Here is a 26,574-nt window from a genome sequence, read left to right on the forward strand (position 1 = left end):
CCCCTCTTTTTTGGATTTCCATCCCATTTAGGTCACCACAGTGCATTAAGTAGAGTTCCCTGTGCTATACAGTATGTTCCCATTAGTTAAGAGAAAAACAAATCTCGTATATTAACGCATATATGTGGAATCTAGGAAAACGGTATAGATGATCTTACTTCCAAACAGCAGTTATTGATGCAGGAGTTATTGGGTGATCTCAGAGGAGTATCCTGGTAGACATTTAAGACAAAAATCAATGCAAGTCATGTGTTTTGTGAGGTGCTATCCATTACTGGCACCTGGAAATTCCTGTTTCCTCACAATTAAAATTCATAAACCCTGATCCAATTCCTGAAGGGCCTTAAAATGACTTTAGTGTTTGGGTATAACTTGAGGCAGCTGTGGTATGGAATTTAATGATTATATTTTAAGACTCTTATGGGTGCTGAGAATCATCACTTATCACTTTAAAAGTAAAATATGTTTTTATTGGGATTTTATAACTTAGAGTTGCCACCTGTCAGAAAATGTATAGTTTTAGATCCAGAAGAAACCTGTAGGATAATGTCATTCAACTCTCTCATTGTCCTGATGGAGAAACTGAGGCCTTTATAAGTTGAGTAACTCCCTAGAAATCTCAAGGGCAGACAGTGATGGCAGTAGAAACAAGTCTGTAGCCACCTGCCAGGTGCCCTTACTGTTATAAAGGGTGCCGGAGGAGTGATGTAACCTCACTTAATTACTCCCTGTTTGCAAAATGACTTCTTTTGCATTCCTGAACCTTCTATTTTGAGCCCCAATATATATTCATTAAAAAATTATTACTTTCACACTCTGTAAAAACAGTACTTGAAATCAATTGATCCTTTCGCTGCAATAAGGTCCAGCAAAGCCATACTATCTCCAGCAAACCTACTACGCCCACTGATGCTCAAGAAATAGTTTGGCTGTTGAAGAAGTGCTGGTCTCTGCTAAGCCTTTCCTCAGGTTCTGCACATCAGATACTCACCTCTGTTCTCCAGAGCACACCATGGTTATGGTGCTCCTTCCATGGTGTTCCTTCCTTCTCTTCTACTTTTTGTTTGTTTGTTTGTTTTTATTTTTTGACTCCTTTTCCTTATCTTTCAGCGTCTCCTTATTTCAGGGTGGTGAAAGGAGGCCTTAAGAAGAATACTATTTTTTTAAATGTAGATTTCAGAAGTCAGGATTCAGTCAGAGCAAGGCCAGAGTCATTAGCAGATTCATTTTTGCCTTCTGGTAAAAGGATGTCTATGGGGACAAAACTCTTTTACCCCCTTTGTTGAATTCATTTTTCTTCAGATAGTTTTCTTTGTCAGTTTATTTTTCAAGATTTCAAAATGGTTGAGAGCTTTTCCAGACTCTTTTATTTTGGCAGGTATATTTGCTGCCTCATACATTTTTATACAAGGGAAACCAGTGCTGAATAGGAAGAAGGTAGGAACTGGAACCAGGTTTTGTTTGTTTTGTTTTTTGTGATTCCTAGCATGCCTATTAAATATCACTTTTTACTTTTAAAAATTCATATTCTTTCTGAGTGAACTTTTGAGTAAAATTTAGAGGCTCTTAGGGAATCAAATAAGAAATAATTGGGGAGGATTTAGGGGAATATTAGGGTAACATTTAGCGTGTTTGATTTTGTATCTATGAAGATAACAGAGAACTAATCCTGTCCACTACCTCCTTCATAACTTATTAAACCAGTAGGTGACAGGTTATTAATGTTATAATCTGCCATGTCTGTGGTACATATATATGTATGTATATATGTACATTTGCTCGTAGATGTTGGCTGTGATAAGACACGATACATCTTAACATATCGTAGGATCACATATGTTAGGATAGGAGAGAGTCTGTGTATACAGAACAAATTTTAATGTCTATTTACTTTTATGTCCTGTCAGTTTTGGCAAGAGAACAGACCTGACTATGTGAACATCCAGCTGTACCTCAGTCAGACAGATGGGTTACAGGTATGTGATTGGATGTTATTGTAAATTAAACAAGCCTCTTGAGAATAGAAGATTTACTGTAGGGGCTGTGTGGAAGAAAATTTCTGCAGGTGGTTTGAAGAGACGTTTCCCAGAGGAAAGCCTGTTTTGGAATGTGTCCAGCAAACTCATGGCTTGTCCTTGAAGTCAACCGTATTCTCCCTTTCACAGGGAGCTGGAACAGACCTTTGAGTTCATCTCTCTTCTCTCCACAGTTGCCTCATCTAGAGATGAGGACATAAGCGAATAGTCTTGTGATTATGTTCATCGAGGGGAGGTTTTATGTGGAGAGAGAAGATAAGATCATACACAATTAAGCTTGTTTCTCTTCAAGGGAAATTAAATAAAGTAACAGTCATCACGCATTATTTACTTCACTGCTAGACGCTGTGCTGAGCATTTCATATACAGTATCTCATGTAATTCCAACATATTCAAGAGGTAAATGATCTTGCAATCCCCATATCATAGATGAAGAAACTGTTTACAAACAACATTGAAGAGCTGTATGGCCGTATAAACCTGAGCATGAATGCTTTCACAAGTTTTATTGTAGTATTTTCCATCATACGTTTTCTATAATAGTTTGAATACAAAACATGTATGCTTGTCAGTTACTTTGAAACTAATCTAAGCCTATTTTTTTAGTCAGATTTCTACCCTACTTGGTATGTAAAAACATTTTATTTTATACTCTCATGAAGCAAGTCAGTATCATTATTCCTCATGGTTTCGCTGTAATTAAGGTACAGAGCATATATTACATCTGATTCTCAGTTTGTCTGCCTGGGACTCAGACACTTTCTCCTCTCTTCTCACTTCACTCTCTTTATCACCAATTCAGATCTAATAGTCTGTTAATTGCAAGCACCAGTACATTAGAAGTTGTTTCTTGATAGATCCCAAATTTGGAGCTCTTCTGTTTTAGGCTATCATGTCCAGGATCATTTCCCCAAATTTATGGTGACAATTTACAGTATTTTACTCATATAATGAGCCAAATATGATAACTTTGCAGTACAAAAACGCCTCAATAAAGCTTATGTGCTGCGCCTTTTTTGAGAGTAGGCAATTAGAATGCATTCTTTAACGCTGCAGTTGCTTAAAAATGATGCAACTAACTGAAGTCTAGGAAAATCAGCCATTTGTAATAATGGCATTCAAGAAGGTAATGGATTTTAAAGGGAAAGAGGGAGGAAATGATGCTTGTAAATGACTTTACCTAATAGGTTGCCATATGATACTTTTATTCTTTATATCACAGCAATTTGTTAGAAAGCCACAGCACCAGCAAAGATGATGTTAGAGAAATGGGTTATTTGTCCAACTCTGTGTCATATAAAATATAGTGCTTTCTTTTTGGCAGAAGATAATTGGAGAAAAATATCAAGCACTGAATTCGAGACTTTTTATTGGACGTCCTCGGTGGAAACTTCTGTTTAATGAAATAGCAAAATATAACAGAGGGTAAGTACTAGTCCTCAAAAAACTTATGTGGCTAATGATCAAATTAAAATATTCCCAAGTCATCACGTGACGTTTTTAAAGATTACTTAGTAATGGGTTTACAAATTACAGAGTCACTTAAACCGTCAATTATCACTACCAAAGGAGGAAGCAAGGCAGGAACCACCTCAAGCATCTGTAATGCCAAATACTTAAAATTTGGCTTAAAAATAGTCTATTTATGAACTAGACTCTCCTACCTACTTTTAAATTTACATAGATCCATATTATAAAGGGTGTTTATTCCAATAGCATAAATCAGGTAATCATTGGGAAAGTTTTTTTAAATCACGTTAGCAAGCGAGGGAGCTCTTCAAGTAGTTCTAACAGTGAATGCACTTAAAAATCAGATTTTTGGTACCTTTTTACCAGAATGAATACATTTCTTAAAACCATTAGTTTTTAAAACTCTTTAATATGCAGTCTCTAAATCAGAAATATTACCAAACATATTTTTTTCTTTGAAGCTATAATTCTATAAAGAATTCTAGCATTATGGGCTATATGTCTATGATCTGAAGCGATACAGTTGAAGGAAAGCATTCATTTTGGGGCACAGACTAGGGAGCCGGTTTGTCTTCTGTAAAATTATCATAGTGCAGGGCAAAGGTCTATAAGAATTTTAAAAGCATTTTGTAAACCATATACCCACTCACACATTTTAAAGTTGGCATCAAAGAAGTTTCATCATAAGTTTAAATAGTTCCAAAGGCTATAATTTCTAACTTACTGCAGATATTGACATTTTAAAATTAATGTAACTCTTTTAAACATATCTACTGGAATCTAAATATCATAGTTTCTTGATACCGACCTCGTATATTTGTATGTTTTGTAGCTTTCACTATCAGTTAGAAATTTTACATCACTCTTTTGTCTAGTTGAACTTGTATTTCTATCCTGTTTATCCTGCAGAATTTTATTAAAATTCAATGTAATTTTACACCTGAACTAATCATACTTTTGTTGCCAAACTAAACACACCTGCAATAAGAATGTATATAAACAGAAGATTTAATTTTTTAAATTTCCTGTGACTCTAAGGCACCAGTGATCATCGTTTTCTTCTAGATTGAATTATGCTACAATTATTAGCATATATTTGATTAAGTCATAATTTTAAAAATACATTTTGATAAATATAAAAAGGGTATTTGATTGTAAATGAATGAGGCAGCTTATTCGATGGAGAGTTTTTTTAAAGCCCTGATTTATAAATTTATGGATGAATGTGATCTACTGAAATAATCATGGATTCATCATGGCGTTTGGCTTCATCTTCAGAGATTTTGTTTTAGGAATCATGGTGTGAAGCCCCAGAAGCAAAATCTACAAAGGAATACAGTGACCCGTGTAATTCAGATTACAACCATGTTTGAAAGCACTCCTAGATTTCCTTCCCTTGATGAAGTAATTTGGGTTAAAGAGGAAAGCATTATTTGGAAAGCAGAGGTCCTTTGTAATATTCAGGGCCCTAGTTAAAGGTGAACTATAGAATAAAGAAAAAAGTCAACCCAGTTTTTGTTATATTTCTTTCCCTTTCTCCAGAATCATCCACCTTAGATGTGATCATCTTGTCATACTCACCTGGGTCTTGCTATGCACCACAGACTCCGTCCTCCCTAATGACATTTAACTGACTTCTGGCAAGCGTTCTTTTGTTAGTTTTCATAGTATAGTGCTGAAAACGTTGATAGTTTGTTTCTTTGTTTTGCTTGTTTGTTTTTGCTCAATTCTGAAACCAAACCCCCAAACAGTAGAGGATCATTTGCAAGAAATTACATTGGGATTTTTGGTTTCTTTGGTTAGTTCTCAAGAGTCCTCATTTGTTATACTGTTCATACTGAGAGGGATTTTGTATGCTTATTTGGTTGTTTGTTCATTTTCTTTAAACAGCAAAGCTTATTTAAGAAGAGCAAGTGTGCACCATCTACGGTTGACATTTTGTACACTTTCATTTTGTGTATCTGCTCTGGGCAGGCACCTCAAATGCATTATTTTTTGAAGGATTTTTATGTAGCGTAGCTAGGAAAAGAATGGATCAACGTCTTAGGGTTTGTTAACTGGAAAAAGGCACTATTTAAATAGAAGACTTCATTTTAGATGTAAAATTTTGGTTAACTTCATGTACATAAATTGCTGAGAGAATATAAAGAGATAAAAATAGAGAAGAGAGGCATATTAATTTGCACACATGTATGAGAGTGGTCTCTTCCTTGTATGTCTTTTTAAAAATTATTTATTATACCTGAGATCCAGTTTCCTGTTATTTATAGTAAAAATGCATATCATACCTTAACTTAGTTGAATGTATGCATCATGGAAAGGGAGAAGTAAAGAACTTTACGTGGCCTTTGGAGTAGGGAAAACTCTTCTGGGATTGATGTCTGAGATATATCTATATTTTACTGCCACATGGTGTTTTAAAAACAAAACAGATTAAGGATACCTAGGTTTGGTCTCTTACATTTGCTCCTGTGTCCCTGGGTCAAGTCACTCGACCCTTCTGTATCTGTAATACAAGGAGTGAATAATCCCTAAGGCATGAATAAGCTTTCATTATATGAGATCACACACTTTAAAAATGAATGGAAAAACGAGTATCGGTATAATAGGAAAATATTCACCAATATGTTGAACATTTATGGAACTAGTTCCCAACATCTGCCCCCAAACAACATCCTCTGCTAGCATCTAAGTCTATCTCTACCCATCTCTACAGAGTTTTTGTAGATAAATCTCTAGATGATTGTTGGATTGCAGCAACCTAATCAAAATTAGTGCAAATTAATTACAAAGGTTAATTAAAAGTTGTAGGAGTTCATTGTTAGTGAAAGTGACATTGGGGAACTCCTCAAATTACACAAACAAAGATCTCCTAGAGTTAAACTAGTTAATAGTTGGAAAACAAAATGTAAAAAAGAAAATGATCATATACGGTGCTTTAAAAATAATGATTTTATTATGAAGAATTTAAGATAAGCCTTTAGGAAATTTGCAAAATTTGAAAATCTAACTCTATATTTGCCCTATGAAAGCCAAAAAAGAAAATAATGGTATCTTATTGTCATAATGCAGTGTTGACAGAGACTGTATACAGACAGCCAAAATGTCTCATTCCCTTTTCATCTTAATGAAAACTGCACTATGACTTTTTTTATTTTTGGTGGTATAAATTCAGTAGTTCAGTTTTATTCATTTTAAGTAATCCATTGTGTCTAGCTCTGGTTTTGATAGTAACCTAAATTTTATTAAGTGTAAGAGTTTATTTTCATACTTTTTTATTATTTTCTTTCTTCTCACTTTGGGTTTAATTAGCTCTTCTTTTACTAGTTACTTAAGGTGGAACCGTAGGTCACTGATTTTAGATCATTGTTCTTTCATAATAAAAGTGTTTAATACCATAAATTTTCCTCTAAACACCACTTTAGCTACATACCACAAATTTTGATATGTTTTATTTTCATTTTTATATAAGTCAAAATATTTTTTAAATTACCATGTGAATTCTTTTTTGACCCATTGGTTATGTAGAAGTATGTTGTTTAATTTCCAAATATAGGGGTATTTGTTCTTGATTTCTGGTTCAAATGGGTTTTAAGAAAATATACTCCTTGTTATTTCAATCCTTTAAAATTTATTGAGACCTGTTTTACTGCCCAGAATATGGTCTGTGTTGGTGAATGTTCCATGGGCACTAAAAACGAATTTGTATTCCATTGTTTTAGGGTAGAATACCCTATAAATATCAATCAGTTCCAGTTGGTTGATAGTGGTATTTAAGTCTTCAGTACACTTACTGATTTTCTGTCTACTTGTTCTGTCAATTTCCAAAAGAAGAGTGTTGAAGTCGTTAACTATAATTCTAGATTTGTCTGTCTTTACAGTTCTATCAGTTTTTGATACATGTATTTTGAAGTTTTTTAGTTCTAGGGTTTAGTTGTAGTGTTTAAACTATTTACATCTTACTATTATATTGCATTCATTACAAAATAAATTACATTTTATCATTACATAGATTAAAAATATTCTTCATTTTTCCAGCTTTGTTGAAAAATAACTGACTTATAATATAGTATACAGTATAACAATTTGATATGTATATGTTGCAAAATGACTACCACAATAAAGTTAACATATCTATCACCTCAAATAATTACAAATTTTGTGTTTGTGTGATGAGAACTTTTAAGATCTACTGTCTTCCCAACTTTCAAATATACAATAAGTATTGTTAACTATAGTCACCATGCTGTCCATTACATCCTAGAACTTATTCCTCTTGTAACTATAAGTTTGTAACCCTTTGTCAGTCTTCAGTCATCCCCTACCTCCTCCATCTGCCTCTGGCACCCTCCAATCTGCTCTGTGTTTCTATGAGTTTGGGTTTTTTCGATTCCGCAAATGAGTGAGATCATACAGCATTTGTCTTTCTTTGTCTGATTTATTGCGCTAATCATGATGCCCTCAAGGTTCATCCATGTTGTTGCAAATAAGAGGATTTTCTTCTTTTTTATGGCTGAATAATATTTCAGTGTGTGTGTATCACATCACATCGCATTTTCTTTGTCCATTCATCCATCTATGGACACTAAGGTTGTTTCCATGTCTTGACTATTCTAGATAATGCTGCAATAAACATAGGAGTGCAGATAACACTTCAAGAGAGTGATTTCATTTCCTATGGATATATACACAGTAGAGGGATTGTTGTATCATATGATAGTTTTATTTTTAATTTTTTGAGATACCGCCATACTATTTCCCATACTCGTTATACCAATTTACATTCCCACCAGTAGTGTACAAGGGTTTCCTTTTCTCCACAACCTCGCCAACATTTAAAATGTAAAAATGAATGAATAGACATTGTAAAAATGTCTATTCAGTTGTTCTGCCTTTTTTTAACTGTGTTGTTTGTTTTTGTTTTTCTTTTGATATTGAGTTTTATGAGCTGTTTATATATTTTGAATATTAACCCCTTATCAGTCATATCATTTGCAATTATTTTCTCCCATTCAATAGGTTGTCTTTTCATTTTGTGGATGGTATCCTTTGCTGTGCAAAAGCTTTTCACTTTAATTAGGTCCTGTTTATTTTTACTTTTGTTTCCTTTGCCTTAGGATATAGATCCTAACGCATACTGCTATGATTTACGTCAAAGAACGTTCTGCCTATTTTTCCTTCTAGGAGTTTTATGGTTTCCGGTCTTATATTTAGGTCTTTAATCTAATTTGAGATTCTTTTTGTATGTGGTGTGAGAAAAGCCTCTAATTTCATTCTTTTTACATGTAACTGTACAGTTTTCCCAGCACCACAAACCAAATTCAACAATACATTAAAAGGAGCATACACCATCATCAAGTGGTATCACCATCATCAAGTGGTATACACCATCCAAGGCATTACAAGGATGGTTCAGTATCTTTATATCAACCAATGTGATACACTGCATTAACAGATTGAAGAATAAAAATTATATGATCATCTCAATAGATACAGAAAAAGCTTTTGACAAAATTCAGCATCCATTTATGATAGAAACTCTCCAAAAAGTGGGTATAGAGGGAACATACCTCAACATAATAAAGGCCCTATATAATAAGCCCACAGCTAATATCTTACTCAATGGTGAAAAGCTGAAAGAGTTTCCTCATATTGGATTATTATTATTATTTTTTTGCTAGCGAGTTATATGAATTTCTTATATATTTTACATATTAACCCCTTATCAGATATGTAGTTTGCAAATATGTTCTCCCATTCCCTAGCTTGCCTTTTCATTTTGTTGATCATTTCTTTTGCTATGCAGAAGCTTCTTACTTTGATGTAGTCCCACTTATTTATTTTTGCTTTTGTTGCTTGTATTTTTGGTGTCAGTTTCATGAAATTATTGCCAAGACCACTGTCAAAGAGTTTTTTCCTCTGTGTTTTCTTCTAAGATTTGATGGTTTAAGGTCTTATATTCAAGTCTTATTTCCTTTAGAGTTAATTTTTGGGAGTAGAGTGAGATAGGGTGCAGTTCCGTTCTTTTGCATGTGAATATCCAGTTTTCCCAACATCATGAATTGGAGAGAGTATCTTTTCCTCATTGAGTTTTCTTGGCTTCTGTGGATTGTGTTACAGTCCAACAGTTTACTGTTGCTTTCTATTTATCTCATTTGTTCTTTCCTTTTTTCTTTATTTCTTTACTTTCTTTTCAATTAGTGTTATTTTATGATTCCATCTTTTTCTCCTAAAGTGACATATTAGCCATGCTTCTCTGTTTGACTTTAGTTATTTCTTTAAGGAATTGGTTCCCAAGTTGCAATCCTTGGACTAACATCACCTGGCAACTTGTTGGAAAACCAAATTCTTGGAGCCATATCCAAGATCTGCTGAATCAGAGGATCTAGGAATAGGGCCTTGCTATCTGTGGTCTGTGAAGTGCCTTAGGTGATGCTGATGAAGCTGAAATTGGAGAAGCATTGCTCTAGGTTTACGGTGTACACCATTAGCTTATCACAGTGTACTTCAAATAATATTATACTACCTCATGTACTTCCATTCACCCTGCATCTCTTTGGCTGTTGTTCTTATTCATCTTTCTTCTACATATACTATAAACTCCATAATGTATTGTTATTACTTTTGTTTTAAATATCAATTATATTTTAAAGAGATTAAAAATTAGACAAAATATACAGTGTATTTATTCACAGATTCACCATTTTGGTGTCCTTCGTAGCTTTGGGAAGATTCACATGTCTATCTGATTTCATTCTCCTTCCCGACGAATTCCCTTTATATACCTCATAGTGCTAGTTTGCTGGTGATGAATTCCCTCACCTTTTGTTAGAAAAGTTTACATTCTATCTTCAATTTTGAAAGTTATTTTTGTTTGGTATAGAATTTGCTTGATATAGAATAGTTGCTTTTTTTTTTTGTCTTTCAGCACTTTGAAGATTTCACTTCATTGCCTTCAGACTTAAATAGTTTGTGACAAGAAGTCTATCCTTCATCTTCTGTTTATTATTTGTAGTGTGTCTCTGCCCCCACCCTCTGTCAGCTGCTTTTGTGTTGTTCTCTTTGTAACTGGTTTTCAGAGTTTTATTATAACTTGCCTTATGTTGTTGTTGTGTGTGTGTGTGTGTGTGTGCATATTCTCCTTGGAGTTCATTAGATCGTTGGATCTGTTTGTTTTCATCAAATTTGTTAAAATTTTAGTGATTATTTCTTCAAATATTTTTTTCTCTTTCCTTCTGTCTTCTTTTATGTTGAGACTATGATTACATATATGAAAGACTGGTTGGTATTGTCCCACAGGGCCTTGAGGCTCTTTTCACTTTTCTGCCAAATTTTTGTTCTCTGTGTGCTTCCATTTGGATATATTCTACTGCTATATCTTCAAGTTTACTTATCTTTTCTTCTTCAGTGCCTGTTCTTCTGTTAACCCATCAGTATATTTATCATTTTAAATATTGCATTTAATCTCTAGCATTTCCACTTAAGCTTTTAAAAAAATCTTTTTTCCTTTCTCATCATGTCGATGTTTTTCTTTGAACATATGAAACATGTTTCTCATCACTGTTTCAGTGACCTTATCTAATAGTTCCATCATTTCTGTCATTCTCATCCCGTTTCTATTGACTTACCTTTCTTCTTGTATTAGTTTGCTAGGACTTCCATAATAAAATCCCACAGGCTTGATGGATTAAACAATAGAACTTTATATTCTCACTATTCTGAAGGCTAGAAGTCTAAGATTAAGATGCTAGCAGGGTGATTTCTTCTGAGACCTCTCCTTGGCTTTCAGATGACTACCCTCTTTCTGCCTCTTCACATAGTCAGTCTTTTATCTGCATGTGTGTCTCTAGTGTCTCTTTAATTTCCTCCTCTTACAAAGACACTAGTCAGATTGCAATAGGGTCCACCCTAACAACATCGCTCTGTCTTAATTACATCTTTAAAGGCCCTATCTCCAAATACAGCCACATTCCGGGATACTGAGAGTTAGAGTTTCAACCTATGAATTTGGGGAAGGGGACAAAATTCAATCCATAACACTTCTAGTTATAGTTCATAATTTCTTGCTATACACATTCCTGGTAATTTTTTATTAAATGCTATACACTTTGAAGTTTAGACATCAAATTCCAATTGTTGGAATTGTTTTTGGCATACAGTTCTGTTACTTGGGTTCAGTATGATCTTCTTTCTTTTTTAATTTATTTATTTTATTATTTATTTTGGCTGCATTGTGTCTTTGTTGCTGCGTGCGGGCTTTCTCTAGTTGCGGCGAGAGGGGGCTACTCTTCGTTGCGGTGTGCAGGCTTCTCGTTGCAGTGGCTTTTCTTGTTGTGGAGCACGGGCTCGCGGGCTCTAGAGCAGAGGCTCAGTAGTTGTGGCTCGCAGGCTCTAGAGTGCAGGCTCAGTAGTCGTGGCGCATGGGCTTAGTTGCTCCGCGCCACGTGGGATCTTCCCAGACCAAGGCTCAAACCCGTTTCCCCTGCATTGGCAGGTGGATTCTTAACCACTGCGCCACCAGGGAAGTCCGTCAGTTTGATCTTTTCAAGGCTTGCTTTTAAGCTTTGTTAGTATGAGTCCAGAGCAGCCTCCAATCTGGGCTAATTTTACCAACATCCTCCCTACCCTTTGCAAATAAGGTAATAACTTTTTGAGTACACTATCCATTGCCAATGTATTATATAGAGAGCTTTCCATTTTGGCTTGTGGGAATATGAATTGTTGACAGCCTTGCGTAAACTCAGAGTTGTTTGGCCTACTGCTCCTTGGTAGTTCTCTACCCAGTTTCACATGGTTTCCTCTAACACATGAGGAGATTAGTACTCAGCCAAAGACTTGAGGATACTCCTCTGCAGATCTCCAGAGCTTCTTTCTTTTGATATCAAGTTCTAGCTGCTTTGGCCTTCGTGAACTCCATTCTTTTTCTCTTTAACTCAGTAAGACCGCCAGTCTCTGCATGAGTTTCCCTCTTCTGTGCTACAGCTTCTAAATTGCCTTCAGGCAACAAGAAGATTTAGCTGTCTGGCTCGCCTTGTTTTTTCTTTTTTTCTCAGGGATCACAGTTCTGTGCTGCCTGTTGTCCAGTATCTGAAAATAATTGTTTCATATGTTATTTGTTTTGTCCTATTTTTTTAATGCAGGAGAGTAAATCTCGTCCCTATTTCTCCATCATGGCTACAAGTAAAAGTTTATTTTGTAGTTCTTTGTTTCATTTTTCAAGGTGAAAAGTTTTAATAAAACTTTTTTCAGTATTTATTATAAATTTTGGTACCCATTTAAATGGATTCGCTGTCTTTTTTTCAGCAACAATTATTCTCAGATAATGAATACATACTGGATTTGTCCAAGATATGATAAGAATTGTCAATCATTTTGATATCATAGGAAGAATTCAATGCAAATCAACAAACTTTGCAGGAAATCAATGTGAAATAGTAATCATTTTGTGGGATTTATTTATTCTATTTGTTAGGGATATGTATAATTTATCTACCAAAATTTTATGTTAGCAAATATAGCAAATAATAAAACCTGCTTGGTATTTGTTACAATTATTGTGGCACATAAATAAAAAAGAAAATGTATCCAGATTAGTATGCTTTTTGTTTTAATGTAGATATAAATTAGTCACTTAAAATTATCCTTTCAAATTGGTAATAGCTTTCCTTTCTTTATGCTTATTCACCACTTCCCATGAAAATCCATGGAATCTTTGGGGGGAAAAAATGTCTGTAAAACATTTAGCATGAGAAGAACTGATATGGTCCAGGGTGGATAGAAATCTATTCATATGTCAAAAGTGGAGCAGTTGACATCTATCAATTGCTGCTCTTGACTTCGTTTCTGCCCTCATCAATGACATGCAGACTGCTCACTCTGTCTAATAACAAACAAATATGTGCTCATAGTTATATTCTTTGAATGATCTTGATCTCTAGCATGAAAAGCATGAGGTAAATAAAATATCTTCCCAGTGGTCACTTATATTTGGTAATAATTGGAAAATTATTTGTATGCAAAGCAGCAAGAAATTAACTTTGTTAACACCTTAAACATGCTACTAAAAGATACTTCTTGTCATGTTCTGCCTAATTTTCCACCTGATTTTCCATTTTCTCCCTTTGTCTTTCCAGGAAAACAGTTGGTGTTTTTTGCTGTGGACCTAATTCAATTTCTAAGACTCTTCATAAACTGAGTAATCAAAACAATTCATACGGGACAAGATTCGAATACAATAAAGAATCTTTCAGCTGAAAACCTTTGAGATGAACAAGGACTTTAAAGAAGGAATGAGTGCAATTTCTAAGACTTTGAAATGCAGCTGGATCAAACAACTGTGTCATGCCAAAGTGTAGCAAGGTTTTCTTATTTATGATTATTTAAAATGGAAATGCAGAGAATGTGGCAAGATGACAGGTCACATTACATGTTTAATCTGGAAACCAAAGAGGCCCTGAAGAATATTTGATGTGATTATTCACTTTTCACTGCTCAAATTAAAAGAAAACTATTAGATGCACACTGTTGATTTTTATGGCAGATTCAAGAACTCCCTAGTAAGGTGTTGCTCACTGAGAGGCTGATAGCTTTGGTCCTCTTTAAATTGTTTTTGGTTGAACAAATGCAAGATCGAACAAAATTAAAAATTCATTGAAACTCAGATTACATTTTCTACATGAGTATAAACAGAGAAGCTTTGATTTAGAAAAGCTCCAGGTAAATATACTAGAAGTCTGAAAATACATCACAGGATGCCATTGATACGGGTACTTTGTGTCAGTATCTAATCTTGCTCACTACTGATGCTAATACCTCTACTTAATATCCGTAAACTTTATGCTCAATGAACCTTTTGCAGATGTTGATATAATACCTATTTTTATATTTTTCTTTCTTCTTTGTTCCTTAGTCTAGGGAAATCTGCCCTCCCTTGGCATGTGTTAGCCACAATGATTTAATCGGTCCTTTCTATCCCCAATTTATTTAATCTATTACTATTGCATTTTAATGAGGAAAATATCATTACTATAAATTATAAAGGAACATATAGACTAATAACTTTTTTCCTTTTTCAGCATTTTGGCCTCTATTATTTTTATTTACCTTTTTTCCCAGTGCAGTTTATCATAGCCTCTTAAGGGGCTTTGTTTAGTTTGCACTTTGAAGACCAAAGGGTGTTATGTCTGCCAGGGTCACTGAGATATAATTTCACTCTCTTTTGTCACACATTGGTTTATGCTGGAGACATTGGAAGTGTAGTCACAACCCTGAATAGGAAACCTATATTTTACTCTTAATACAGGAGGGAATACTTTATTTGCTTATTGAAATTTAAGTGCAGAATCAAGAATATTATTGTTGCACTGTCTGGTATTCTGGGTCCTGATAAAGAATTACTGAGTTTACAGTCACTGATAGGACTGTGCTGTGTGATCCTATCAGTTTATGCTCCCCGGCCATTATATTCTCAGCTCAGAGAATATAACTCACTACCTTAAAAATTAAGGCATTTTTACAATTTAGTGATTTTCTTTTGTAGACATCTATCAATTGCTATCAAATATAGCACATTGCTGAAATCAGCAGTGTGGTTTGTCGTGCCTTTGTTAAAATTTTGCATGATATAACATAACATGATAGATGCTACTGTCATTTTTTAGCTCTGATTCACCAGCAGCAATCAAGCATGTTAAACCATCTAGCATTAAATGCCCATGAACATATTACTTACAGCTATTTCTTCCTCTCCTTGGAACTCTTTCTTCTTCGGAAGGAAGGAAAGTGAGTCAGAAAAAGATATGGGAAATGTGCAATGTTCCTGCAGATTTAGCTCTGAAGGCATATTTAATAACCAGTACATCTTGGCAACACTTTCTAAAATAAAAATAATTTTCATAAAAACACATAACAGGAAAAACTAGTAAAAAGAAACTTGAGTTAGTACAGGCTTGATATGCAACACTCTTTACTAATTATAATTTATTTATGTGATTATATTAATACACCTCATTTTAGTAAAACTGGTGGAAAACTTTTCAAGAAGAATGATCTTTCCAAGTAGGTCTGCTATACTAGATGAGCTTCTTTGCCTATTTTAAATTCTAGTGGATGTTCCAACGTTGAGCGTTAAACATAGGTAATTTTTGCTTCTGTAAGTAGGAATGAAACTAAGACTTCGTCATGCACGTACAAGAGAGCTTTGTTTTGTTTTGAGGGATTCTTTCTCTGGGGCTAATTCTTGTTGGACCAATCTTAACACAGTAATTTTAATGGCAATAAATGTTAAAATTGAAAAGGTATCCTTGAAATCTCTATAAGCTGACTTTACATTTGCAACAAATAAAGCAGGCAGAGTTTCTTCACAAGATGACCCAAGTTTAAGAAACATAATTTATTTGAGTGTGCACTAGCATGAGTGGCTGTAAGGATCTCAGTTCTGGGGCTGTCGATGACACTGGCTAGTGGTGTAACTGTGGCAATTGCTCCTCACTCTGGGATGAAGACTTCTCATTCAGACGAGGTCAGTAGTTAGCAGTCTTTTTAGTAATGTATATTTTTGAGAACCTGATTAAAATGAATACTATGACACACCTACAAAGTATTACATATAATTTTGGGGGGCCCACAATCTCCAAAAGCAAGGATTCCCTTTTAAGAAACTCTGAACAAATAATCATCATTATAGATGTTTTTTTTTTATCCTATGCCTTTCTGTTCTCTGATTTTTTGGATGAAACTATCCCTTTTTTATAGGATTATACTAAGACATGAACTATATGGACAAAGGAAAGGAAATTATATGCCCCAAAACAAAGAATCCAATGGAATCTTCCATGCAGTTTTTAATCTTTTTTGGGTCTCCTGTTTTATGTAAGGGAATGCTGTGGTTTTTACATATCAATAATAATACTAAACTCAGATTCACATACACACACACCCCAGACATACACTTAGGGCTTGTTTTCTGGAGTTGTTTTTTTTTTTTTTACTTTTTTTTGTTTTTTTAAATTCAAGTTAAAAGTAAAATGACTGATAGTTTTTTTATTTAGTGACTTTAAATGCCAGTAGGGTGATTGTGATAGTGCAAGCACTTAAAACAAAAAAATAAAAGCAATGTAGACAAAGCATAGGCTGAATTGACTTAATCCATATGTCCATGTTACTTGTAATCCCCCAAATCAGTGTTTACTTGGAGCATTCACAGCAGGTAATGGATTTAAATTATAAGTCATTGTTAAAGAGGCTTGCTAGAAGTAAACGGGCCATGGTTGTCATCAATAGATGTTAGTGCTAAAGAATGTTCATTATATTAAGGAGAAAAAATTTTAAGTAAAAAAACAAATTTGTTTCTTTTTTCCTTACGGATGGTAAACTCAGCTGAACAGTGATTTTTTTCTAAACAAACCGTGAGACACATTTTAAAGTGCTACTCATGACAGATTCTTTTTCTTGTGCTGTCCAGGATACTTTCATATCCCGTTGTATTATAGAAACATAAAATGCTGAAGTTGGGAGTACTCTTATTTTGCAGTTGAGGAATCTGAGACCCAAAGGAAGATGGAAGCTTGCTTCAAGTCATCCACTGAGTTTGTCACAGTGTGGAAACGGGAGTCCAGCTTTTCTAATCTCTGCTACTGAAAAGGACTTTCCCCCTCCCTGTGACATAAACATCTATTAAGTCACAGCTGTTAGCTTGAATCTCCTATAAACTCTATTTAGTGCTACATGGAAAATAAAGTATGAGTGTTAATTCCAGATTCAGATACAGAAAATAAGTCTTTTTCCCTATATATCTTCTGATTATAATTTGTTAGTCTTATATGTTTTGCTTATTAGAACCTATTTCTAGATAATCACTTTTAAAATATGACAATTGTGATAAAGGGATTATATTCTCCAGAAGTTTGTAGTGGAGAAATATGTAATAGTATAGTTTCTAGGAAATGCTAATATTGTAATTTTAAATTGATTGATAGATAGAAGTCATAACCTCACCAGCTTTCTAACCACCCAGGGAAATGTTGAAATTAAAACAAATGACTGTTGTTCTCTATTCACATGACCATAACATGCTTCTTGTTCAGGAGAAGAAAGTCAACTTTTTGTAAGCTCTTGAGACTAGAAATAAATGAAATCAAGCATAGTGAGATCGACATTTACTTCAGCTACCACAGAACAATGAGAACTCACCATTTCCTTCTGTCTAAATCTCCCCTCCATTACCCCAACTTCTTTATTTCATTCTGTAGTATTCTCAAAGGACAGAGTTGCAAAAGCTAGCTAGATGAGGTTTTGCAAAAAGAAGCAGACTTCCAATACTTAGCAAAGAAAAGTCCATTAAGGGAAAAGAGAAAAAAGGCCATGTGAATCACTTAAAATTAGCAGAGTTAAGCAATGTTGTTTTAGAACACACACCAGTAATTTTTTTGAAGCAAATACACAGAATTTTTATTTTCTCCTATACAAAAGTTTGATATTCTTGCTTATAGAATCTGAAAATAGATTTTTTTAATTGTATTTTACACTGTTGCAAAATCCCCAATAATGTTAATGCAGTATCTTAATACTGCAATTTAAGAATCAGTAAGGGCAGGAAATGCCTCATAGGAGCAAAACTAGGAGGGAAAAAAAGGGAGTCAGAGAAAGAGAAATTGTTTAACAGATCAGGACACGATTATGCTTTTTTTCATAACGTAGATTCTCAAATGTGGGCAAAACTACCTATTACTCTGGTTTGGGGAAATGTAGAGAATGTAGTGTTTGGTTTGTTTTTAGGAATCCTTTCACATTTTCATTGCTACTAGAATTTTAGCAGAAGCTTTACTTTTGATCAGAATTATATTTGGCTTCTATAAGAATTAGAGTTTGATGAGCTACTGGTGGGCCTGGAGACAACCCCAATATTTAGGTGAGAACCAGCACCACATAAATGCTCTAGTATATGTGGCAATAAAGAAGCCGAGGCGGCCATGCACTGCTGCAGCTACATACACTGCACATTGATGTTCTGTCATTGCAAGGTCATATTTCTCAGCGCTTATCCTTCCACCCAGGGAATGAAATCTTCCCAACAACGCAGATGCTGAGAAAGATATTCTCTCTGCTGTAGCGTAACAGTGTATCTGTTCAGCTATATCAGCACATTCATCTGAACTTAGTTATCATTTCAGGATGACTATATAATTCATTTTACTGGTGAGAAATATCCACAAGACATAAAATGGGAGCCTTGCTTGCTCCACTGGCTAGGGAGAAAGCAGTTAAATCTTCCAGCGTATCCTCTCCAGCTGAGCCTTAAGGAATGCAAAATACCTTACCACACATGTGTTGGAATGTGACCTGGGTTGCACTCCATTCTCCGTGATTAGATGTGCTACACAGTTTATTCTACAAACTCCCAAGGACTATCCAGATCAGGAAAATACCAGCTCTTGAGTCAGCTTGGCGTCTTTAATCACATAACTTGGTACCCACTCGGTACAATTACATCCGTATTTAAAGATGGCGATTATCTGCTTGCCAAATGGCGTTAGCAGGAAACTGTCTTTATGTTCTTCTCTTTTCATTAAAATTTAATTTAAATTCAGAGTTGGGAAACGTAGAAAGCACTTTAAAAAGTGGAAACAATTGGCAGCAGTTCTTCCCAAGAGTGTGCCAGTTTCATCATTTTATTCAGCTACCTCCAATGTGTGCAGTGAACAGGATCCTGGGTTAGAAATCAGAAGACTTGTAGCCTTTACCCCTGGAAAGTATTAGACCATGTGCACAAAAATAGGAATAATATTTACCTCTGCTAAACTTACAGGGATGCAATAGGGCAAGAATGTGGGAGAGACGAGGAAAGGGTGATGAAGAAGGATACACTTCCTGAGCAAATCTTTCTTAATAGGTTTTTTGATAGCACAGTCAAAATAAAACACTACTCCAAGAGAGTGAAAACACAGGCTTTTCTGAGTCGCACTCCACTGTAACTGAAAGAACTAATATTTGTATTTTCAGGGCAAGTAAAGAAGTACTCACAAGCAAACTGGCACCACTATCTCTCTTTGTTCTTCTGAGATTTCCATAAACAAAAGTCACCTGTTTGTCCAGTATAACTGCCCTCTGAATTCCTCTTGACTATTTTTGGTCAGGCCCAATGTGGCTGGAGATAGCTGTATTGATCTATGACAGTTGAGCTAAGAATTGCTGGAGGGTGCTATAAGTCACTTTCTTATTTAAGGTTTGATGGAGAAAAAAGCAGGTGTTTTTGAGACATCCTACTGGATTAAAACCAAGGCCTTTATCTTAGAACTAGAAATAATTCTAAAAAAGAAAAAAAACACTGCATCATAGCTATTTTTTCCTAGATGGAAATAAATTAATTTATCTTTTTCTTACTCTTAACAAAGATACTTTGTATCATATATTTTCATCAAAGCTTACACTATTTTATAGATATTTGTATTTAAATTATGAATGTGCATGTGTATGTGAGAGAGAGAATATTTTTACGATGGATTGAAGGAAAATTGCCTATATGAAAATTACATTCTGCAATCATGTGTAATGATACTTTCCATCTTTCATTAATAAGCATTCAATGGTGGCAGGTTCACAATTGGAGGACGTATAGTCCACTCATCACAATATGAGACACTCAGCATTCTAGGTGTGGCATTTCATTCTTGTTGGGCTAAATGGAAGTGTGAGTTTACGCGGTGCTGAGGAAGAAGCATTAACTCAGATTCAATATTTGTAAAGAATTGGAAAAAATACGCTTACTTTTATATGTAATTGTATTGTTGTAAAGTTATGGTACGTTTGTAGAAAACCTTCATTGTTTTGCTAAACAAATAAAGGTTGGATAAATATTCTTAAAATTCCTTTCATTGTAAACTAATTGCTCACCTTTGGCAGTAATAATCAAGAATTTTTCCAGGATTTTGAGTATGTTAGTATTGTTTTCATCCTAATAAAAGACCAAATGATCACACTAGTCTTACTTGTGAAGATATTAAACAAGTAATATTTAAGAAATGTCGCTTTGAAAAATTTTGAACGTGGTGTAGTAACAAGCTTGTCAACACTCTTGTAACTTTCAGTTCAGCAGGATGTATAATTGGGAATTATGGAATTCTAATCTCTAAATTTACTATGCTGGGTTTGGGATTTGGATTTTATCTTTGGTTTCTTTGTTTTTAGGTGTTATTCTCAAATCTCATAATTGTGCTTATTAAAACATTGAAATGTTTATACAATTTTAAGATGTCAAAACTATACATATTTCTCTTCATAAAAATTAATAAAATATAATATGTTCATTATGAATTCTAAATGTTGAGTTTTCATAGTTGATCACTGAGGATTTCTATTTTACCTAAACATTGACTATACTGTAAATATTTACACCTATATAGAAGCTTCTGCTTAAAGGATTTTGTTTATTTTTTTCCAATATATCACCATCTCCCTTTTTTGAAATTTGTGCATTACACAAAATAAAGAATAATAAGATAATAACTCACAGGTATGTCTGACATTTACATAGGTGGAATATAAACCGTTTGCTCTGTCTTATTTTTTACACCTGTGTTCCAGTACCATCTGAAAACTAGCTGTGTGACTTCCCCATCGGAAAAATGCACACCAGAATTTTCTCTAAGATTTATTCCATTTTGTGTTTCTGTGTTGGCTGTGAACACAGAATTTATTCCATTTTAGAGTGGACAGAATGAGTAAAAATGCTTCAGTATACATGATCATGGTCACATTTAGATCCTAAGGTATGCATAATTGGAAAAACTTCCTGCATCAGCAGGATGAAAAGATATTTGCTTCAGAGTATAAGACATTATGCTATCTGCATCTTTAAATGTATGCTCTTGATATTAAGTTATTTTTCATTGTCTTCTTTAATCTAAAAGTCATTCGTGGATCACATAAGATGCCACAGTGCTCTAATTTATAGAGCTTTTAGGAGTGGTGACTTGTTTGTAGGGTTTAAGCAGGTTACTTCACTACGTGGTACTGCATTTTTCTCAGTCAATTCCTACCACGTTACAATCTTTCAAGTGATTTATTTTCAGGGAATCTGCTTTCCTGAGGTGGTGTCTTGCCTCCTGTATTTTGCCAAGCTGTCATGCGTACTGTAATGGGCATTCCAATAGGTCAAGTTCAAATGCATTTAAAAAGCAAAATTAGCAGTTATGTGCTTGCATTCCCCGTGTGCATTATTTGCTTTGTGTCACAATGGGGTCATGAGTGCATGTTTTAATAGCATTAGTGTTGTAAAATTACTCATCAGCAGTGGCCAGTGGGGAAAGAACACAAAAGATAATTGGGAAAAAATATTTTGGGGCGTGTGCAAATCAAGGAGACTTTGATGCAAACCTCAATTCTGAAGATTAAAAGTTCCTCTAAAACGCCTTCCCTTATTCATATTGATTACCTTGTTGTCAGGAATGTGTTTGCCAGAGCTCAAAAATATGAAAATGTGTGACAGTAAAAGTTTCTCATCAGACTTTTTATTAGGCAATGAAATATATAAGAAATCTTTTTTAAATGGCTTGTGTTGCAGAGGCCGTTTGCAGCTTGGATAAATATGTCATCAACCGGGAGATATAAGCAAATATCCAAAGCTGGTTTTGCATTTCACATATGGACCCTAAGGTATTATGTAAAAAATAAATTTTGACTTAGAGTGACTGTTAATTGTGACAGATTTCCAAGTTACCTTTTATGCATTTTGACAGGGTGATTTCTGAAATTAAATTCCAGGTTTGTTCTGACAAAAGACTTTGGTGGGAGGTTTAGTTTAGTAAACAAATTGAGATTTCAAGTTTTTAGAATAGCTCTCTATTTGCCTTGGGTTTCCTTTATGGTGTTGGTGAGAAATGGTTAATTATTTATTCAAATCTCTAGCAGGATACTTGGGGAAAAATACATTTGGTCTCCCAAAGTAGATGGAAATAATATGTCTAGTAATGTGCTACAACTGTGTAGGCTCTGTTAAGCTTTGCCTTTGGAGTAGTTGCCTGTACCCTTTAACCCTTATCTGTTAGTAACAGGAAGTGTGTCCCAAATTAGATTAGCTGGCAGACGAGCCATGGGAGCCACAGCCATACTTCGAAGTTGTACTTCTCTCCTCAGTTGTCCAATATAACTCATTTCCTCACCTGTTTCCTTTTTTAAAAATTTATTTTATTTATTTATTTTTGGCTGTGCCTCACGGCATGTGGGATCTTAGTTCCCCAACCAGGGATCGAACCTGCACTCCCTGCAATGGAAGCACAGAGTCTTAACCACTGGACCATGAGGGAAGTCCCTCACCTGTTTCCTTGAACTCAGCTTTAACCTGGAACATGTATCGGGAATCCTGTATATATATTTTTTCCTGTTGGTTCCTTAGCTCAGCTATAGACCATAGAACCTTGAGGTCCTATGCTATACTCAGCATAGCCTATTTGTGTGAGTCCTTAGATGAACCCAGGCTCTGCTTCTGTCTGTTTCCCACTCAGCTCCTGAATTAATTTATTATCCTTGGTTCCGAGGTTTCCTTTGCCTCAGGGCTTAGGCAAATCATCCATGCACTGGCTCTGTTCGGTCACAGCCCTTCTGTGCCCCTGGTTGTTGTAGCTGCCCATCACATACCAATGTACTAAAGAAACAGGAGTCTTTATGGCAGGCTTTTTGGTAGTTAAATTACATAGGAAGTGATGCCTGCAGGTACAATTGAGTCCTGTTTTTTTTCTGGTAGTTCTGTTCTATGAAGACCACACACACACACACACACACACACACACACACACACACGCACACACACACTGAATTAGTGAATATTGAACCATTGTTCCCAATTAGGTTCTTGTGAGCCTCTGATCACAATATTTTTATCAAACAATCAATACATGACCTTGTTTATGTGTGTTTCTGATTGAAGACACCTTATTTAATATATATGGTTGATTCGTTAATGTTGAATTCACAGCCAACACCACTATAACTCATGCCTGAATGAAGCTTGTCTAACACACGTATGTTCTCCAGAAGGCACATCATGGGTAGAGTGTGAAATTTTTATTGGCCAGCATTTATTAATAGTAGATATGGTTATTATGTGTAAAAAAAATGTGCCATACACTTGTGTTCAGAAAATGTTAGAATACCAGGCCTGAGACTGCTATTTTTCTTAGGAAGTCCTTCTTGCAGGATTGGCCATCTGGGAACATAGATTCAGGAGCATTCCCACCACCCTAACAGCTAAGAGTGGCTCAGCATACCTAAACTTTTGTGCAAACAATGAGGTTTATTCTGAACACCTGCTTTCCTTCTGAGAGTCTGGAATTTTGATGAGTGCTAGGCAGAGGGTGTCTATATGATCAACCCCCAATAAAACCTTGGACACCAAGTCTCTAATGAGCTTCCTTGGTTCATAACATTTCACAACGTTTGTCACAACTTATTGCTGGAGGAATTATGTATGTCTTACATGATTCTGCTGGGAGAAAGTTCTTGGAAGCTTGTGCCTGGTTTCCTCTGGACTTCAGCCCACACACCTTTTCCCTTTGCTGATTTTGCTTTGTATCCTTTTGCTGTAATAAATCTTAGCTGTGAGTGCAATTATATGCTGAGTCCTGTGAGTCCTCCATAAGAATCACCAAACCTAAGTCATAGTGGGCGCCCCTGACACAATCTGCATGACTTTTAGTACAGTTGGCCCTCTATCCACAGGTTTTGCATCTGAGGATTCACCCAAGGTTGAATCAAGTTTGGCTTAGACTCAAGGTTGGCTGAAACTGTGAATGCATATCCCACAGATTTGGAGAGCTGACTGTGTCCATTGTTTTGTGTTATTATACATAAGGGACTTGAGCATCTGCAGATTTTGGTATCCATGGGGGTTCGTGGAACTAATCTCCCAGGCAAACTGAGAGACCACTGTACCTGTTCTCTCACTGTTCTTTTATGTGCCTGGGAGGGAAGTGAATGCAGGACCTTATCTCATACTTTCAGCTCTCCCTTCCATTTCTTGTATTGCATTCATATGGCTGAGCCCTTAAAGCAGGTTGCTGTCTTCTTTGTTATGTCTCTTTTCTCTCTTTGATATCTTTTCTCCATTTGACAGACCAAGGGCAGTAAGAGCCCTGATTTGGACTCATCCTTTACTAACAGCTGAAAGTTCCATTTGGAACTATTTCTTAAGTTTCATGCACCAACCTAGGTTTACCAGAGAACCCCAGATTGGGGTTAGGCACTGGCCTAGTTACTAATACCACTTTATCTCCTCTTCTAATGCTGTGTATTGTATATACCTCTTATATAATATCAGACACACAAAAGTAAGGGGTACCTGACACAAAACAGGGGCAGAGCAGGATTCAAACATTCTTTGATTCCCTTTTTAAAGTACCATTAAAATACTACCCCAAACCCTAATATGCCTCATCTGTTTCTCTCTTTTTGCTACTCTTCTTCAACCTATCTGTTCCCATCTTTCCCTTGAGTGGATCATGGTGAATGTGGTCTGTGTTGATAGAATTGACTGTTCTCTAAGATATTCCTTTTTCTCTTTGTTATCTTCCCTGCATTCTCCAGCCCATCACTTTTCATCAAATCTCACAGTTCCAACCATAACCTACAGAACAGGTTATATTCCCAAGAAAAACAAATTTTACTCCATCAGTCGTTCTTTATTACACTTCTGAAAACTACCACTTACCAGTTTTCCCACCAATATTTGGTTTATTTCAACACAGAAGAATCACTATACCTGAGACAGTAGTTTTAGAGTCAATACACAACCCAGTGATAATGATTTGATTGCTTCTCAAGTGTCATATTTTTAGTACTATACTTTATCAAGGAGCCTTTAGGTTTCTGTCAAGAGGAAGGCTGATGATTTGTTTAAGCTGACTTCATAGGTCAGTGTCTTTCTGGACCTACAGAATTCCAGCATTGGCCATATAATGCAATAGTTAGAATGTCTTTTGAGGCAAACCCCCTGGATTTTAGATTCTTACTGCTTAAGTTAAAATCTTGCCTCCACTAATGTGAGCTCTGTTATGTGTGCCATTTTTTTAAAAAACTTTTATCAGCTTTAGTTTTCTTATCTGTAGAATGAGGGTTACATGAGTTAATAGATATGAAGTATTTAGGGACACAAAGTAAGTACTCATTGCTATTAATAACAATGATAATTTTAATAAATACAGAAAGATAAGTATGAAAATCTGGAAACGGTATGGTGTAGCAGGTATGAATTAAAAGTCCTAGTCCTACAATTTTACTAGTTTTGTGAACTTTGGGCAGATTTATGTTCTTCAAGTTTTTTCCTTATTAAAATTAAGATAATATATCCATTTTCAGGGTATATGAGAACTAACAATTAAAAAATAATAGTGTTTAGAATTATGTCTAACATGTAATAGATAAAGAGGTAACTATTACAATTATTATGGGAGAAATTAGGCCAACCTGAAGAAATCAGGTAGTAGACCATGGATAATTCATTACTTTTTCTGTATTATGATCTTATTTATGAAAGTGTGTTTTAAAATATTGCTCTAAGGTGATTATATTTCCATTACAATTTTGTAGTTATTTGCCTGCCTGTAACCTCCACGAATTGTTCATTTCTTCAATGAAGTGCACAGTCTTAGGGTCTTAATCATCTTTATATTCTGGTTCTTAGCAAGATGTCTGACTCTCAATAGGTTCTCGGTAACTGCTAAATTAAATCTAGTTCTCATTGTGCTATTACAACTAAGGAGCATAACTAATAGGAAATATTGGGTACTGTTATAGGTACTTACAAGCATAGAAAGAATCTTAAAGTTGTTGTCCTCAGGAAAGAAAACTATTTTAAAGAAAAGCTAGAAGGAATCAGTTAAGAATTCATATGATCAAAAGATTATTTTTTAGCACTTACACATTAATTACTTGACTAGCTAAGGAAAAGGTAATATCAGACTTAAAAACTTGAATATTAATTAGTTTTCTCTGTTACTTATGCCAGCAAGTCCTCTTAATTTTTCCTTTTTGGAATTTCTTGCATCTGTCCTTTTCTCTTCCCATATCCACCATCTTA

General features: G+C 35.0%; 1 protein-coding gene across 3 annotated transcripts in view; it reads left to right on the forward strand.

Moving 5' to 3' along the window:
* Positions 1 to 17,649, forward strand: part of NOX4 (NADPH oxidase 4) — a 145,968-nt gene extending 128,319 nt beyond the window's left edge. For all 3 annotated transcript variants that reach the window (XM_082410173.1, XM_082410174.1, XM_082410175.1), the window contains 3 exons: positions 1,908 to 1,976; positions 3,361 to 3,461; positions 13,640 to 17,649. In XM_082410173.1, coding sequence (XP_082266299.1) covers positions 1,908 to 1,976; positions 3,361 to 3,461; positions 13,640 to 13,760 — 291 coding nt within the window. In that variant the 3' untranslated portion in view covers positions 13,761 to 17,649. The remainder of the gene's footprint in view (positions 1 to 1,907; positions 1,977 to 3,360; positions 3,462 to 13,639) is intronic.
* The last annotated feature ends 8,925 nt before the right edge of the window (positions 17,650 to 26,574 follow it).

The sequence above is a fragment of the Balaenoptera physalus genome, assembly GCF_965194825.1.
Source record: "Balaenoptera physalus genome assembly, chromosome: 10".
Taxonomy (NCBI): domain Eukaryota; kingdom Metazoa; phylum Chordata; class Mammalia; order Artiodactyla; family Balaenopteridae; genus Balaenoptera; species Balaenoptera physalus.